The sequence below is a fragment of the Pavona decussata genome, unplaced genomic scaffold (assembly GCF_977016875.1).
Source record: "Pavona decussata unplaced genomic scaffold, jaPavDecu1.1 SCAFFOLD_133, whole genome shotgun sequence".
Classification (NCBI taxonomy): domain Eukaryota; kingdom Metazoa; phylum Cnidaria; class Anthozoa; order Scleractinia; family Agariciidae; genus Pavona; species Pavona decussata.
Window position 1 is genome coordinate 1949716 of NW_028145546.1, and position 13973 is coordinate 1963688.

General features: G+C 37.7%; 3 protein-coding genes and 1 long non-coding RNA gene across 4 annotated transcripts; 3 read left to right on the forward strand and 1 right to left on the reverse strand.

The window, feature by feature from the left end:
* Positions 1-22: 22 nt before the first annotated feature.
* Positions 23-3329, forward strand: LOC146468158 (dynein regulatory complex protein 8-like). The gene is made up of 5 exons (XM_085124887.1): positions 23-209; positions 298-370; positions 1578-1657; positions 2269-2378; positions 2952-3329. The coding sequence occupies exons 1-5, from the start codon at positions 61-63 to the stop codon at positions 3065-3067; spliced, it is 528 nt and encodes a 175-aa protein (XP_084981013.1). The 5' UTR covers positions 23-60; the 3' UTR covers positions 3068-3329.
* A 1281-nt stretch (positions 3330-4610) lies between these two features.
* On the forward strand, positions 4611-6983 carry LOC146468159 (uncharacterized). The gene is made up of 5 exons (XM_085124888.1): positions 4611-4772; positions 4892-5003; positions 5506-5580; positions 6415-6467; positions 6770-6983. Exons 1-5 carry the CDS (start codon positions 4645-4647, stop codon positions 6885-6887), a joined length of 486 nt encoding a protein of 161 aa, XP_084981014.1. The 5' UTR covers positions 4611-4644; the 3' UTR covers positions 6888-6983.
* Positions 6984-7656: 673 nt separating this feature from the next.
* Positions 7657-9922, forward strand: LOC146468160 (uncharacterized). The gene is made up of 3 exons (XR_014867571.1): positions 7657-8222; positions 8961-9095; positions 9779-9922. It is a non-coding gene; the product is annotated as an uncharacterized LOC146468160 (long non-coding RNA).
* LOC146468161 (uncharacterized) lies at positions 8741-13609 on the reverse strand. The gene is made up of 3 exons (XM_085124886.1): positions 11979-13609; positions 9931-10095; positions 8741-9075 (listed from the first exon to the last, which is right to left on the reverse strand). The coding sequence occupies exons 1-3, from the start codon at positions 12873-12875 to the stop codon at positions 8965-8967; spliced, it is 1173 nt and encodes a 390-aa protein (XP_084981012.1). The 5' UTR covers positions 12876-13609; the 3' UTR covers positions 8741-8964.
* Between the last annotated feature and the right edge of the window lie 364 nt (positions 13610-13973).

Sequence of the window (13973 nt, forward strand, 5' to 3'; positions counted from 1 at the left end):
GTAAGTTGATTGTATCGCGGGCGCACAAAGAGGTATCCGAGCAACAAAATAGAAAGCAAAATGGCGGACAACAGTTCCCCAAACCCGAGTAGTGAACCCGAGAAACCGGCAGCAGAATCGTCCGATTCGTCCGCTGCAGAGCTTCAAAAGACAATTTCAGATGCTTTTGATATATTTGATCACGAATCTAACAAGACAGTTGATGTTAGGTATGTAAAGTTTGTGTTGTCTACCTCCAAAAGCTATGATATAAACTTATATGAATGCATTTTTTAACTGTAAATTGTGTATTTCAAGGGAGGTTGGTACGATTGTAAGGTCACTGAAGTGCTGTCCAACTGAAGGAGAGCTGCATGACATTCTTGCGGAGGTAATGAAAAGTTGCTTTCAGATACTTTGTCAAGATATCAAGCTTAAGTTAAAATATTCCTTAAATAAAGATTACGCAGTGGCTATTCGTACGGCACCCGTACGGCGACTTGTATTTGCTATTTGTACGGGAGTCCGAAGATTTCATAGGATTTCTCTGTAATTCCTGATTCTCGCTTATCCAAATTATTATATTTACCTTTAGAAGGAATAAGCGAATCCAGTGAGTGCCCTTTCTTTGAGCGAGATAAGTTTTCGTACTCTCTGCTCACTAAGCGAACGAGCCACTCGCGACACTTGGAATTATTTTGCGCTATATTCACGCACACGTCACGCGATTAGAAGAGACCGTACAGCGACTGGTATTTGCTATTCATTTGAGATTCCTATGAGTATCAGTAAAAATTATCATTAAATTTAAGAATCGCTAACCTGGTTGAGAAATTCAGACAACTGATCCTGACCGGTGGTATACTGATCAAGCAGTTCCGTGGACTCCCGTATTCCCAACCTGCGTGATGCTATTCGTACGGCCAGTGGGAGTTTCACTTAATGGAAGAATTTACCAATTGGACACTCGCATTTCCGTACAGAAATTATGTTGAAGATAACAGAACACACCTCTCCTTCTGACACAGGTATAAATTTTCACTGCAATGACTGAAACTGCGCCTACTATAGAAGGAAGAAGAATTCCCGTATGAATAGCAAAAATGCGAATAATTCGTACGGGATTACCAACGTGAGTTCAAATTCATTGAATTACCAAGTTGTCACTTACCCCCCGATCCAAGCCAGTGTATTATAACTATTTATAAGATATAAGAAATTCTTTTCGCACATTTTTAAGCTACAGCGTACTAATTGTAGCCAGTTGATCTGTGAAGAAGAGGTTGCGTGACATGTGCGAGTTTATGTTAGTAGCTCGCAAAGAGTTTGAAGTGTCGCGAGTGGCTCGTTCGCTTAGTGAGCAGAGAGTACGCAAACTTATCTCGCTCAAAGAAAGGGCACTCACTGGATTCGCTTATTCCTTCTAAAGGTAAATATAATAATTTGGATAAGCGAGAATCAGGAATTACAGAGAAATCCTATGAAATCTTCGGACTCCCGTACGAATAGCAAATACAAGTCGCCGTACGGGTGCCGTACGAATAGCCACTGCGTAAAGATTAACTTAAGTCTTATATTCTGCTTGTTTCTTGTTTTAGGTAGAGGAGGAAGAACCAACAGGGTACATACGATTTGAAAAATTTGAACCAGCTATGCTGAAAATACTTTTGGAAAGAAGGTGAGATGAAAGTCATTATCTGAAAACAACTAAGGGTAATGGAGTCCTTTCCCAGTGAGTTGGGGGTGGGGTGGGGTGGGGAGAGGACCTCGGTTCCTGGAAAGATGATAGCACGAACCTATGATTAAATCACTCTAACTGAGGAATAAAATTTATCCTGTGATTAAATTCTCTTCCAGATTTTAAGCAAACTTCCATGTGTTTGCAATAATTTATTTTACCCTGTTCGAGGAAATGCCTTGACTATGGCTACTCTACTCTCAATAGGCCGGGAGTCATCAAATCACAATCCCATTGGGTGTCACATACCTGTATATGTTTTGTAAGGGAGTACCCCGTCCTCCTAAGAGGAGAGAAGGATCCACGGGGGGGTGGGGGTGGTGAAGAAGTAAAACAGCAACTGGGATTTGGTCTTTTTTTTTCACTAGGAAAATGGGATTTGGGCATAAAATTTGGGTCGTAGGAATGGGATGTAGGATAAAATGTGGGCCAAATGAATTTTAACTTTGTATATAGTCAGAGTTGATTTATACGTAACTAATTCTGGATTTTTAAGGAGACTTATATTTTGTTAAAAATACTTTTTATTTTTCATTTTTTTTTTGTGGCAGATATAAACCAGCTGCTGAGGACCAAATAATGAAAGCATTTGAAGTCCTGGATCAGGAAAATAAAGGCTACCTTACGACAGAAGAACTCACCAAATATATGTGTGAAGAAGGTATAAACTTTTGTAGCAGTGCAGTCTGTATCTTAGAACTGTGCGGCCAAGGAGAACTTGTTCTTGTTGGTCTTAAATTATGGGAAGGTAAAGTGCAGGTCCAAGTAATGAGCACCGGTAGTGTGTATGCTGCAGACATAGTATAACAATAGAAGCAGTGCTTAATGCAGCAGATATCATGTGTCACCAGCTTTCTTGCTTATTTGGGTACTTTTGTGGTCTAGGAAGGTTGGCAATGGATATTAATGGGGGTAATATTATTTTCAATGTTTGGAGGTTGAAGTTCATGGAATGGTGAATGGCCTAGACTCAGGGCCACTGTTGCAGGTAATTAAAGCAAAAAGTTCTTCAGTCCACCTGTCATAGCAGGGAACACTTCCCACATTCTACACTGCAGTGAGAGAACTGGATGGGCCTATACTAGCAAGGGCAGTTTGGCTAGAAGCAGTCCTGCATAATAATGCTTGTTTTTTTTTTTTTATTTAACTCTGTAGTCAGGCTAGCCTGTTCTGTTGAATGGAAAAAACATTTGACTTATTTTACAATAATTATTTCTTCTTTTTATTCTGACAGGTGAGCCTTTTACTCAGGAGGAAATGGAAGAAATGTTATCAGCAGCTGTTGATCCAGACAAAGGCATTGTATTCTATAAAGACTTTGTTTCGATGATGGTAGTGGAAGACCTATAATAGAAGAGAATTGGAAATGTACAGTGATCTCTACCAGTTGTTATAATCAATTTGCTGGTGTCATAAAATAATCTTTTTTATCAAAACCCTGTAAAAATGTAAAACACTGTTGGTTGTGATATACTAGTTTTATTTGTTGAGTTAGGGTTTTTGGTTTTTAGAAAATGAGCTTCCAGTATATGTTGTACATATTGTATAGGTTGATTAACAGAGCATGTAACTTATAGTGTACAAATATTAAATGCTGCAATCTTTTTGTTGATCATTTTTGTGTCTGATGCTACAGTATTTCAGCTGTGAACCACCTGAGGTTCACTAAAAAATAGCCAATAAAATGGAAACCTTTCCTTATAGGGGGTTGTGAGATGCAAAGTAAAAGGATTTTTCAAGAGACCATTCAACACCCCTCTTATACCTTACTTTACCTTATTGGGAAGGGTCTCCCATGAAAGCTTGCGAGGAGCAGAGATGGTGCAGTGGTGAGAGCACTCGCCTCCCACCAAATATTATGTGGCCCGGGTTCGATTCCCGGACTCGGCGTCATATGTGGGTTGAGTTTGTTGTTGGTTCTTGTCTTTGCTCCGAGAGGTTTTTCTCCAGGTACTCTGGTTTTCCCCTCTCCTCAAAAACCAACACTTCTAAATTCCAGTTCGATTTGGAAAGTGTCCCCAATTAGTGCTCTGCGCTAAAGACATTGACACTTAAATAAAGTGATTTATTTTTATTATTTTTTTTGTATGTAAAAAATTACAGTGCCCTATTGAGAACCACCTTGTGTGACATAAACCATCTGTATAAAGAATTCATTATTATTATTATTATTATTATTATTATTATTATTATTATTATTACAAATATGTATGAGATTTTATATTTTTTCTTTCTTTCAACTCTTCTTTTATGCTAGGCTGTTTAAGTTTCTGTAACGATGTCGCAGTATCAGTGATTTCAGTGATTATTATTATTATTAATATTACAGTCGACTCCCGATAACTCGAACCTTCAAGGGAAATTGAAAAAAGGTTCGAGTTATCGGGAGTTCGAGTTATCGAGGGTAAAATTATACAGAAAATGACCTGTAAGGAAAGGAAAATTGGTTTGAGTTAGCGTGAGGTCCGAGTTAGCGAGAGTTCGAGTTATCGGGAGTCGGCTGTATTATTATTAGCAGCAGCAGCAGTAGTAGTATAGCCAGGGATTTTATTTTAATAATAGCTCGTGCATGGCAGTCCATTTGCCCTGGTTATGATGCTGCTGTGGAGCAGTTAATGTTATTCCTGTCAATAAAATTACAAATTATTAGCTCCAAAAGTTATATTAAAAAATTTAAAAAAAAGGAAAAAACTCAGCAAAGTGGAGGATTCTGCTGAAACTTGGAAAATAAGTCTCATATTCCACAGAATAATCATGAAAAAAGAATCTTTCTACCCCTGAGAAAAAATATTTTCTACGAACCAAGTCCCGAGCTGTGTCAATATCCCAAGACATGCCTGGTATCCCACCCGCCCACCTACGGTGGAAGGCTCAGAAGTTTGCCCTGTAGGGTAGGGTGAGGATGTTGTTAATATTCAGCGCGCAAAATGGCGGCTGTCGGTGAGAATGCTGAGCGTGAATGTAGGAAACTTTTAACTGATTGTCTACTTAATGCTGAAGTCAGTAATAGCTACACACTGGACGAATTCAAAGAATTCTTTCCTAGAAAGTATCGGTAAGTTTAAAACTAAGATTTGTGTTGAAATTGTTCAACTGAGAAGAGTTTGAATTCCAACCGTGGAGCGTCAGCGTTGAGGTTTTTATTGCTAATGCTATAAGCTTAATTTTTTACAGAGACCACCAAGATATCAAAACATTGTACGACGCCTACCAAACAAAACGAAAACATATGAGGGACACAGTGCTGATGAATATAAGGCTGCACTGCAGACAGAGAGAACAAGAGGTGAACCTGATCAACACCTTCTTAAAAAATAAAGATTAAAGTGCAAAAATTAATTAAGTTTAAGGCAAAGAGAAGTGCATGGTCATACAAAAGAAGAGCTGTCAAGATTTCCACACCGCTCAACTGAACGAGCCAAAAAAACCTAACAGTGTTGATCACACCTAAGAACAAAATAAATTTTTGTAAGATTTTGAATGTTTAATAATTTAAGGAGGCTTCAGTTGAAGGTTTGATATCTGCATGCACATCTACACACACCATAGATAACATGCTTGCGTCAACTGAATGAATCCAAATTTCTATCAGAAGCTGTACTCACAGCACACCGGATGTGAAAAATTATGCAGCGCGGCGTAAAATCGTGCGAACTAGTAATTAAACCTGCAGCATATAATTTTCTTGTTATTTTTCTTGTAATAAACCTTTTTTTCAGAGGACCTTTAAAAAAACATGAAATAAAATCAAAAAGAATTTGATGTTCACCACTGAGTCTTTGTTGTAGGATAATAAAGTGACTGATGATAAATACAAGAGTGACATTGAAGACCTTGAAGCAAGAGAACAAATATTACAAGAGGTATCTAAATAAATTGGATAAGGTCACCGACAGAGAGGTTACAAGATGCATAAAACGTCATTGTGCAGTCCCTCAAAATATCCATACTCCCCCACAGAAGGTTAATTGTTGTTTTGCATCCCCCTCCCCTGGGAAATTCCAGTTTAGCTTCATACTTTGTTTCTAAAATTTTGACTTTAAGACCCCCCTCCCCCTAGGAATTTGTGATGACCTTCCTTGGGGTGGGTGTGAATTTTTGATTGAACTGCACATTAGTAGCTTGTGTGACGTCTTGGGTCATGTCTGTTTAAACTTTAGATTTATACTTAGCTCGTGGTTTTATCTTGTATAATTTAATAAGTTGCAAGAAAGTTTGTATGAGTTTCCCAGCGGACTAAGCACTACCTGGCAAACGAGTTTGCAGGCTACATCCGTCCAGTTTATACTTCATGGCAAATTTATGTTTCTTTCAAAATAATGGGTTTAACTGAAGGGCCTGGTTTTTCAAATGCCGATTAATGCTAATCCCAGACAAAAAGTAACCAAGGTTTTCATCTTGCTCCAAAAATGTTTTTAAGGGCTAATTTTAAGCTAATGGTAAAGAAAAGTCTAAGTCAAAACTAAGGGAGAAAGATTTTTTTGGAAGCATCCTCATTGATTAGTAATTGAAGGGGTGCATGGAAAAAAGCCCTAAGTGACATTTAATTCTCCTAGCTAATTGCCTTGTTCTTCCTTCTTTGAGCAAAGGAGAATTTGACATGAGATCAGATGTCACTTAGGGCTTTCTTCCATGCACCCCTTCAATTAAACTAGAATCAAGGTTCACACTAATTTAATGTTTATATTTAATTCAAGGAAATAGATGCAATGAAACAAGATATTGATCTTGTAAAGGAAAGCATTGGAAGGTAAATTTCAATGATATGCAGTTCCAGAAAAAAATCCATACCCACCCCATGGAATGTCATCAGAAATTCCTAGTGGGAGGGGACCTTAAAAGTCAAAATTTAAGAAGAAATGTATGAAGCTAAACTGGAATTTTCTTTGGGGGTGGGGGTGCAAAACAAAAAAACCTTCCGTGGGGGGAGTATGGATATTTTCTGGAACTACACAATATTACCTCTTGGTTTGATTCTATTGATTTACAGATGTCAGACTGTTCTATTTTTCTTGATAAAACAAACATAGCTTTTTTATTTTTGTCATGTAGTTGTGCAGACACCCTTGAGAAAAGAAGGATTTTTTCTGACTTGGAAAGAACAGATTTTGACACCAGGAAGCTTGAAAAGATCAAGACAAGAACCTCAAGAAGTAACTCTGACAGATGACAGTATTTTGTTCTCACTTCTCTATATCTAAGTCGCTTTCCTTGTAAAATTTGTAAATAAAGTTTTTTTTTTATAAAATAAAAATGTTTTGGTTAACTCTTGATTGTTCTGATATAATAATTGAAGAGCTGAGAGCATAACCGACCTAAATGTATTTCAAATTGCTTAATATTTGTTGTTTTATCTCAGATTCACTGGAGTTTTTCCATGTGGCCTTGCATTCCTTCAGGAAATGTTGCTCCAATGCTTTATGCGCTACTTTGCACTTCATTTTGTGATAAAAACGGAAATCTTGCCCATAAACATACTTAGGCTTTTATTGCAAATGAAATGCAAAGCAGTGGATAAAACATCAGAGTACTGTTTCCTGAATGAATTAAGGCCACATGCAAAAACTCCAGTAAATCTGAGCTTAAACAACAAAAAGCCAAATGCATTTAGGTCGGTTATGCTCTCAGCCCTTAATAATATTTATTGTGTGCAAAGTAGAATTGTTTATAGAGGATTTGGTTACATTTAATACTGTTACCACAACCCCTGCAACATTCTGTGGTAAAACACCATGGTTCAGTGTAAATAGGAGCACACGACATATGATCAGAAAAAAAGGCACAAATAAATTGAATATGTTAGTTTATTCTCCTACAAAGACTGAAATATTTATCCCCATCAAACAAATACTATGACTAAAAATAAATATATTCATATCAATAACTTGTACACCTAAATAAAATCAGGCTTCTTTTGAGCAAACAAGATAGTGCCCCCCCACCACCCATGGTTAGACTGCAAAACAGTCCATGGTATTTTTTTTGTGGTGGCTGTCATGGAAACGGGTATACAATTTTGCACATTTGTTCAATTCGCAATCTCCCTGAATTTTAAGAGAGAAATAAAGTGGACTGTTTTGTAATCTAATCAAGCCTAATGCCAGCTTTCTACGTACGTAGGGTCATTTAAACTTGGTTAAACGTACATTTCAAAAACAAAAAATACACAAAAGCTATAAACTCTAATATGATGTCAAAATTCAATAACAATTATTATTAATTATAACAATTATTATTTTAACAGAACATATATCTGAATTGCACTTTGCAAAATTAATGATACACACTGTCGAAGATGTAAATAATCTTTTTTATATGATCCTAATATGGCGTATCCATAATCATCTTATGATGCAATAAAATGAAATCAATATATTTTTCAAGGCGAATGCTTTACTAAACTACTGGTAGCACTTTAGGGCTGCAACAGGGAATCCCATTGGAGTCAAGAAAACTAAAATAACCACCATCCCTCACTAATGAAAAGATGTTTGAAATACATCAGGTAAGACAAGTTTAACTTTACTGTAAGGGTGTATTCATTTGGGAACAGCCATCTACTTTGTTAGTCTGTATAGCATGTATAATTGGGGAGGGAGAAGAGGTGAGTGCGACAAAAACTGAGAAAAAATAGGGGACTCTTACCAAACCTCTTTTTTTCTCTCAGTTTTTCTTGCCCCCCTCCCCTCCCCCGATTACGCCTGCTATGCAGACTAGTATTTTGTTGATTTCCTGTTCCAAAAAATCTAAAGCAGGATTTACTTTGTTGCTATGACAACTATCCAAGCTGGTTACAACTGCGGGGGCAAGGAACTGAAAATTATAATTTCTGCATGTACGTACAACAGTCTTGAGAGTTTTGTAAAGAAAATAGTTATTTGAACCCAATCCATGATGGACAAAATAAATAACTGTTTTACCAATCAACAAAGCATCTAAGAAAATGGCAGTAATTCCATTCCATTTTTGGATTTCAAAAAATGTTCCCAGAATTCTGGATTTGGATAATAATAATTATTTACTTTCAAGGACAATAAATTGAAGGACATTCAACTAGCCAGTTCATTGGTATTGAAAAGGTAGAAAATTAATATTGGAATTTTTCTAAGTGCTTAAGCACTAGTGTTCAAAGAATAATGAATTTATGTATCTCATAATCGTGCAGAATGAGCATCAGTTGGCAGATAAACCAAGTGATTAATCATTATTATATTCAATTGTGTATGTTCTATTTTGCCATCAGTGATTCAGAGTCCATGGAATTGAGGATGTGCACTATTACTTATCCGTTGTTCACCAAGAGCTGGTAAATGTTGACTTCTTTTCCGTGCGTGTACACCGCTCAGATTAGGGAAGGACTGCAACAAGAAAACACAATGTAAGAGGAAGATGTAATTCAACTGCTGAATTATTTTGACATCAAGGGCTCGACTAGTTTTTAAAGTCCTAAGTTTCTTCACGTCTGCAAAGAAAAGCTGCTCAACTTAGCTCAGAAAAGGCTCTTTGGCAGAGCACAAAATCTATGATAAAGTAACCCGTGATTAAATACAGATTTTATTATTATTATTATTATTATTATTATTATTGTTGTTGTTGTTGTTGTTGTTGTTGTTGTTTTGCCTTTTCTTTTTTGCCTCTGTTTATTACAGCCTTCACACCACAGAAGCAGCTGAGCATTACAAGTCCTAGACCCTATTTCAGGATTTAAACATACTTTTTTTCAAGTCACTATAATGGTACATTGGATGTTGTCACAAGCCCCCAGAAGTGCAATAAACCTTTTCTTGTAAACTACCAATAATTTAATTTTTAAAGGTAAAATTTTTCATAATATTGTAACAGCAGAAACTTAACGGGGCAGCAACCAACCTCCCCCCCCCCACCCCCCCCAGCTCCTCTAAGGGGTATTAGTTTGCTTGACTGTATGTCCAAGGATTAAGACTTATTTAAGAGTTTAGTTTATTGATTTTTTATTTACTTATGATTGCACGATTTTAGCTAAGTATTGCATTAACAGTCTGTGTGCCAAAATAGAGCTAATTATTTTACGCTTAATTTCAGGAACTTGCTCACTTCCTGGATTGAAAAGCAGCTGGCAGTCAAGTCTAGAACTAATTCAGAGCTACTTGCTGTGGATTTCACAGCCAAATTTGCATTTATCAACTTGAAAGTTCTTAGCTAAACACTTGAACTGTGTCAGCTTAGCTACTCACCGCGGGTGTATCAGGCACCAAACCAGAAGAGGCTTTCCTTGCTTTTCCATCCATTATCACAGGATGGTGGTCAGTAAACATTCTGTTGAAACTTGATTCCCGGTTGCTAAGTTCCAGTCGATAACGCTGCACTTCTCTTCTTAGGCGCTCAAGTTCTTCATCTCTCTACAACACACAAAACTTTATAATGCATATTGATCGTACCATGCACCAAAACCACACACTCTGGATGGTTGTTTTGATTTTAATAAATTAAAACAATAATATTAGTGTGAGTGTGGATATTTCTAGACCACATTCCCAAGAAAATTAAGAATCTTAAGATTACATTACTTCAGCTTAAAAGGACAAGCAGCTATATGTAGTCTGGGAAAACAGTTTCACAATGTTTACCACTACACTCCTACTACATGTTTGCATTGAAATACCCCTCATGGTCCAATTGACCAAGGAGACTATGGAGGGGGTGCAGATTTCCACCTGGCTTAGGGGCATCTTATCTATTTACCCCCGCCCATCCCGTCAGGAGTTTTTATTATCCCCAGAGTTGGTGAGCTCAGTGTTAACCATAGCTAACACATGGAAAATAGGAGGCTGAACAGTCTGATCAAAGAGTACAACCCCACTGTTTGAACAGTAATGTGGGCTCTTAAACATCTTGTTTTAATTTGGTTTGAGGACAACTAGACATTAGGCTGATGGCTTATACTGTAGTCGCCATCAAATGTCACAATCTGTTCTGAGATAAATAAAACAATTTCTTAGAAGTAATCTCAAATTCAGATCCTATGCCATAAACATGGACGTTTTAGTGGTGGGCAACCAGATATGATGTCTAACTCAGTTTGTACGTACTAGCACCACATTTGAAATTTTCCCTTGTTATTGTTTAATTGCAACTCTGGGGTCTGGGTCTGGCATGGAGTGAGGACGTGTTACTCGTCGCTCCCCCTATTTTCGAATTTTGCGAGTCCTGTTTTAGCTTTGCTATTCCTCTTTAATGGCCGAAAACACGCTTAACCGTTTTAAACGAAAGATGAGAGGGAGCAGGAGAGTATATCAGCCCCTGAACATAGCTCCTTAAATACATCAATAAATTTAAGTTTAAGAACCAAATTTTGTATTTTTCTCTTCTCTTATTTCTTTTTGGTCATGAGGAATAATTATTTCTCGCTTCAAAATAGTGGTGGCTTCAAGAATTTGCATAACAAACTACCGTACCAATTCCCATCAGGCTGCATATGGGTATCAGTATCCGCAGCCTTTGTAATTTTTTATTGTATTTCAGTGTTTATTGTAATACTTGTTTGTGTTTTGAGGTCCTTGTGTACAAATGTGTGTGTGTTTTGTGTGTGTGTGTACAATTTAGTTCAAAAACAACTGTAATCCTATTCCTGGGGGGGGGGGGGGGGGGAACTTGACCCATGTTTGGGTGTAGGGGTGTCGCTGGGGGTCTGAAACCCTGACCCTGTTTAGGACGAAAATAACCTTAAATCCCTACCCTGTATAGGACAATGTCCTCAATTTTAAGACCCTATTTAGGACAGAGGACAACATCTAGCTCTTGTGTTACACAAGTGTTTATTGGCAATAGTAATAACATTTAAAGGCCCACTGTCACTTACCGGACGTGATTTTCCACGCATTGAAACGCGAATACCAATTACAACCGATAAAATAATACACTTCCTAGAAATAATGGCGAAAAATCCCAAAATTTCGCATTAACAGCGGTGAACCTTAAGTGGAAACTCAATTGACGTGAAGCATTGTTCACTAAAATAAATGCAGACTAACGTCTCTGATTTTGGATTGCCAAATACTCGACGACAGTCTTGCAACCATACCCTGTCTAGGACGGGTCCGGGACAGACTCGCTTGAAATTATATACCCTGTTCAGGACAGAGGGGCCAAAAACCATACCCTATCCAGCGGCATGTCCCCGTATAGCCCATATAGGGGAGTATCCCCCCCCCCCGGATCCTATTACATTGAAATAAAGACTATTAAAATACAAAAAAAAAAAAAAACTCAATACTCAACATACATCAAAAGCAGGTGTTGTCCGTGGAATTTCAGGGGTCCCCTTGGGAACAGGCCTTGGCGATCTCTTCACTTCCTTCTTTTTATTCCTCTCATCGATGTATTGCTGAATCTTTAATTCAAGTTGTCTCTTGTCGTCTTCCAGCTCAACAACTTTCTGGCTCAACTGTTTATTTTTCCATTCTAGTTTTTCTGCTCTTGATTGATCCTCCTGCTGCTGTTTATTATATTCTGCAATTCGGCGACTAAGATTATCAATTTCTTCTTGCCAATCACCTTGCAGCCCATTTACATTATCCTCGAGTCTCTGCTTGCTTTCTAAAGCATTGCTTAGCTCTTCCTCTAATGTTTTGACTTTGGACTGAAGACTTTCAACTTGACTTTGAAACTTTTTTATTTTATCTGTTTTTGCCTTCAGTTTTTCTTTTAAGTTACTGTTTTCTTTTTTCACAGTTTCTAACTCAGTTGATAAAAGTGCAACCTGTTCGTCGCCAACTTGTAACTTAGCCATAAGTTGATCTTTTAATTCCACTATCTGTTTCTCAGCTACCGTTATCAGTTGATCCTTGTGTTCCAGGCGAGCATTTAATTCTTCTTCCTTCTTTTGTAGATCTTTTATCATCTGTTTGTCCTTCTCGGTCTCTGTGTTTTTCAAGTCCAGTAGAACACGATATTTTTCCAGTTCATCCAACTGTCCTTCCAGCCATGAAATTTTCCCTTTAGCTTCCTCAAGAACAACACCAATCTCGTGTTCGTATGCAGTTTTTACAGCTTCCATTTCCAGCTCTCGCTCGTGATTTCTTGTAAATAACAAGTGAATGACCATTGTAAGTTCTGCAATTTTTCGTGAAAGCTTTCCTTTCAGATCCAGGTCGCGATCACCTTTATGGGCCATAGCCATGAGTAGTTTATTTTAATAAACGATCGCTCTGTTTGCGATCCAAGAAATGATATCAATTATCTCGATCGCACCTGAGCTGTGAAATATATTTTTTACATGTTAACAAATCGACGATCGAGAGGCAAACCAGAAAATCAGAATTACGATAACTCAGTGTACTTTCTTCTGAGGCAAGGCCACATTATCGCTAAAGTACTGCTTTGACAGTGCTCTTTCGTCCTCTGTTTTGAAGTGGTACAAACAGTTCATTTAAGCTTCGTAGATCATCTGGTTCTGAACGCTCTTGATCTCACACATGTATTTCCCGGGTGTATTTCTGTCTGAGCAGTTGACCTTTTACCATGATTTATTAAGTCAAGCCCGCCAAAGTCGCGTTGAAATGATCATCCAGTTCGTTTATGCTGTCGCAGCTTGTAATTCTCACCAAGCGGTCTTCACCTTCGATAAATAAACGCAAGGTTGACTTTGAGACAGCAGATGTTGCTAAGAGCAGAAGGCCGATCGCTACAATTTAGCAGTGATTAATACATGTACCTCATTTGCATAAGAATTGATTTGTATTAGGAGAAGTCACAATGACCACAATTCCAGAAAAAAAACCCCACAGCTTCCATTTGATGAATCAAATCTCGTCGGTAGCAAGACTTTCCTATCTTCTAATTCTCTATGTATAACGGGAAAGAATTGTCATGGCAATTTTCAGTAATCCCTCAACGTACCTCCGCCATGTTGATAGTTTGGGAGACTGGCTCTAGCGAATTGTCTAGGGGGAAGGGAGGGAGGGAGAAGGGAAGGAGTGGGTGGGGGATCGGGCTGAGATCTCAGTTTCACAGTCGTTTTCACAGGTGTTAAAGGAATCAATAGTATAATAGTTGAGTGGGGATAAAAACTGTCTCAAATGTAAAACAAGAAACAACAAAAGCAAATAAGAAACAAGATATTAACAAGGCCACACGACATGACACGAACCGGCACCTCAACATACCGAGAAAAATAATACATTGAAATAAATCTTTTTTTCTTTTTGTTTTTTGTTGTGGAACAGGAAGACTGATTGCCCGGAAAATATTGAAGCATTCCAAAAAATATCCGCAGGTT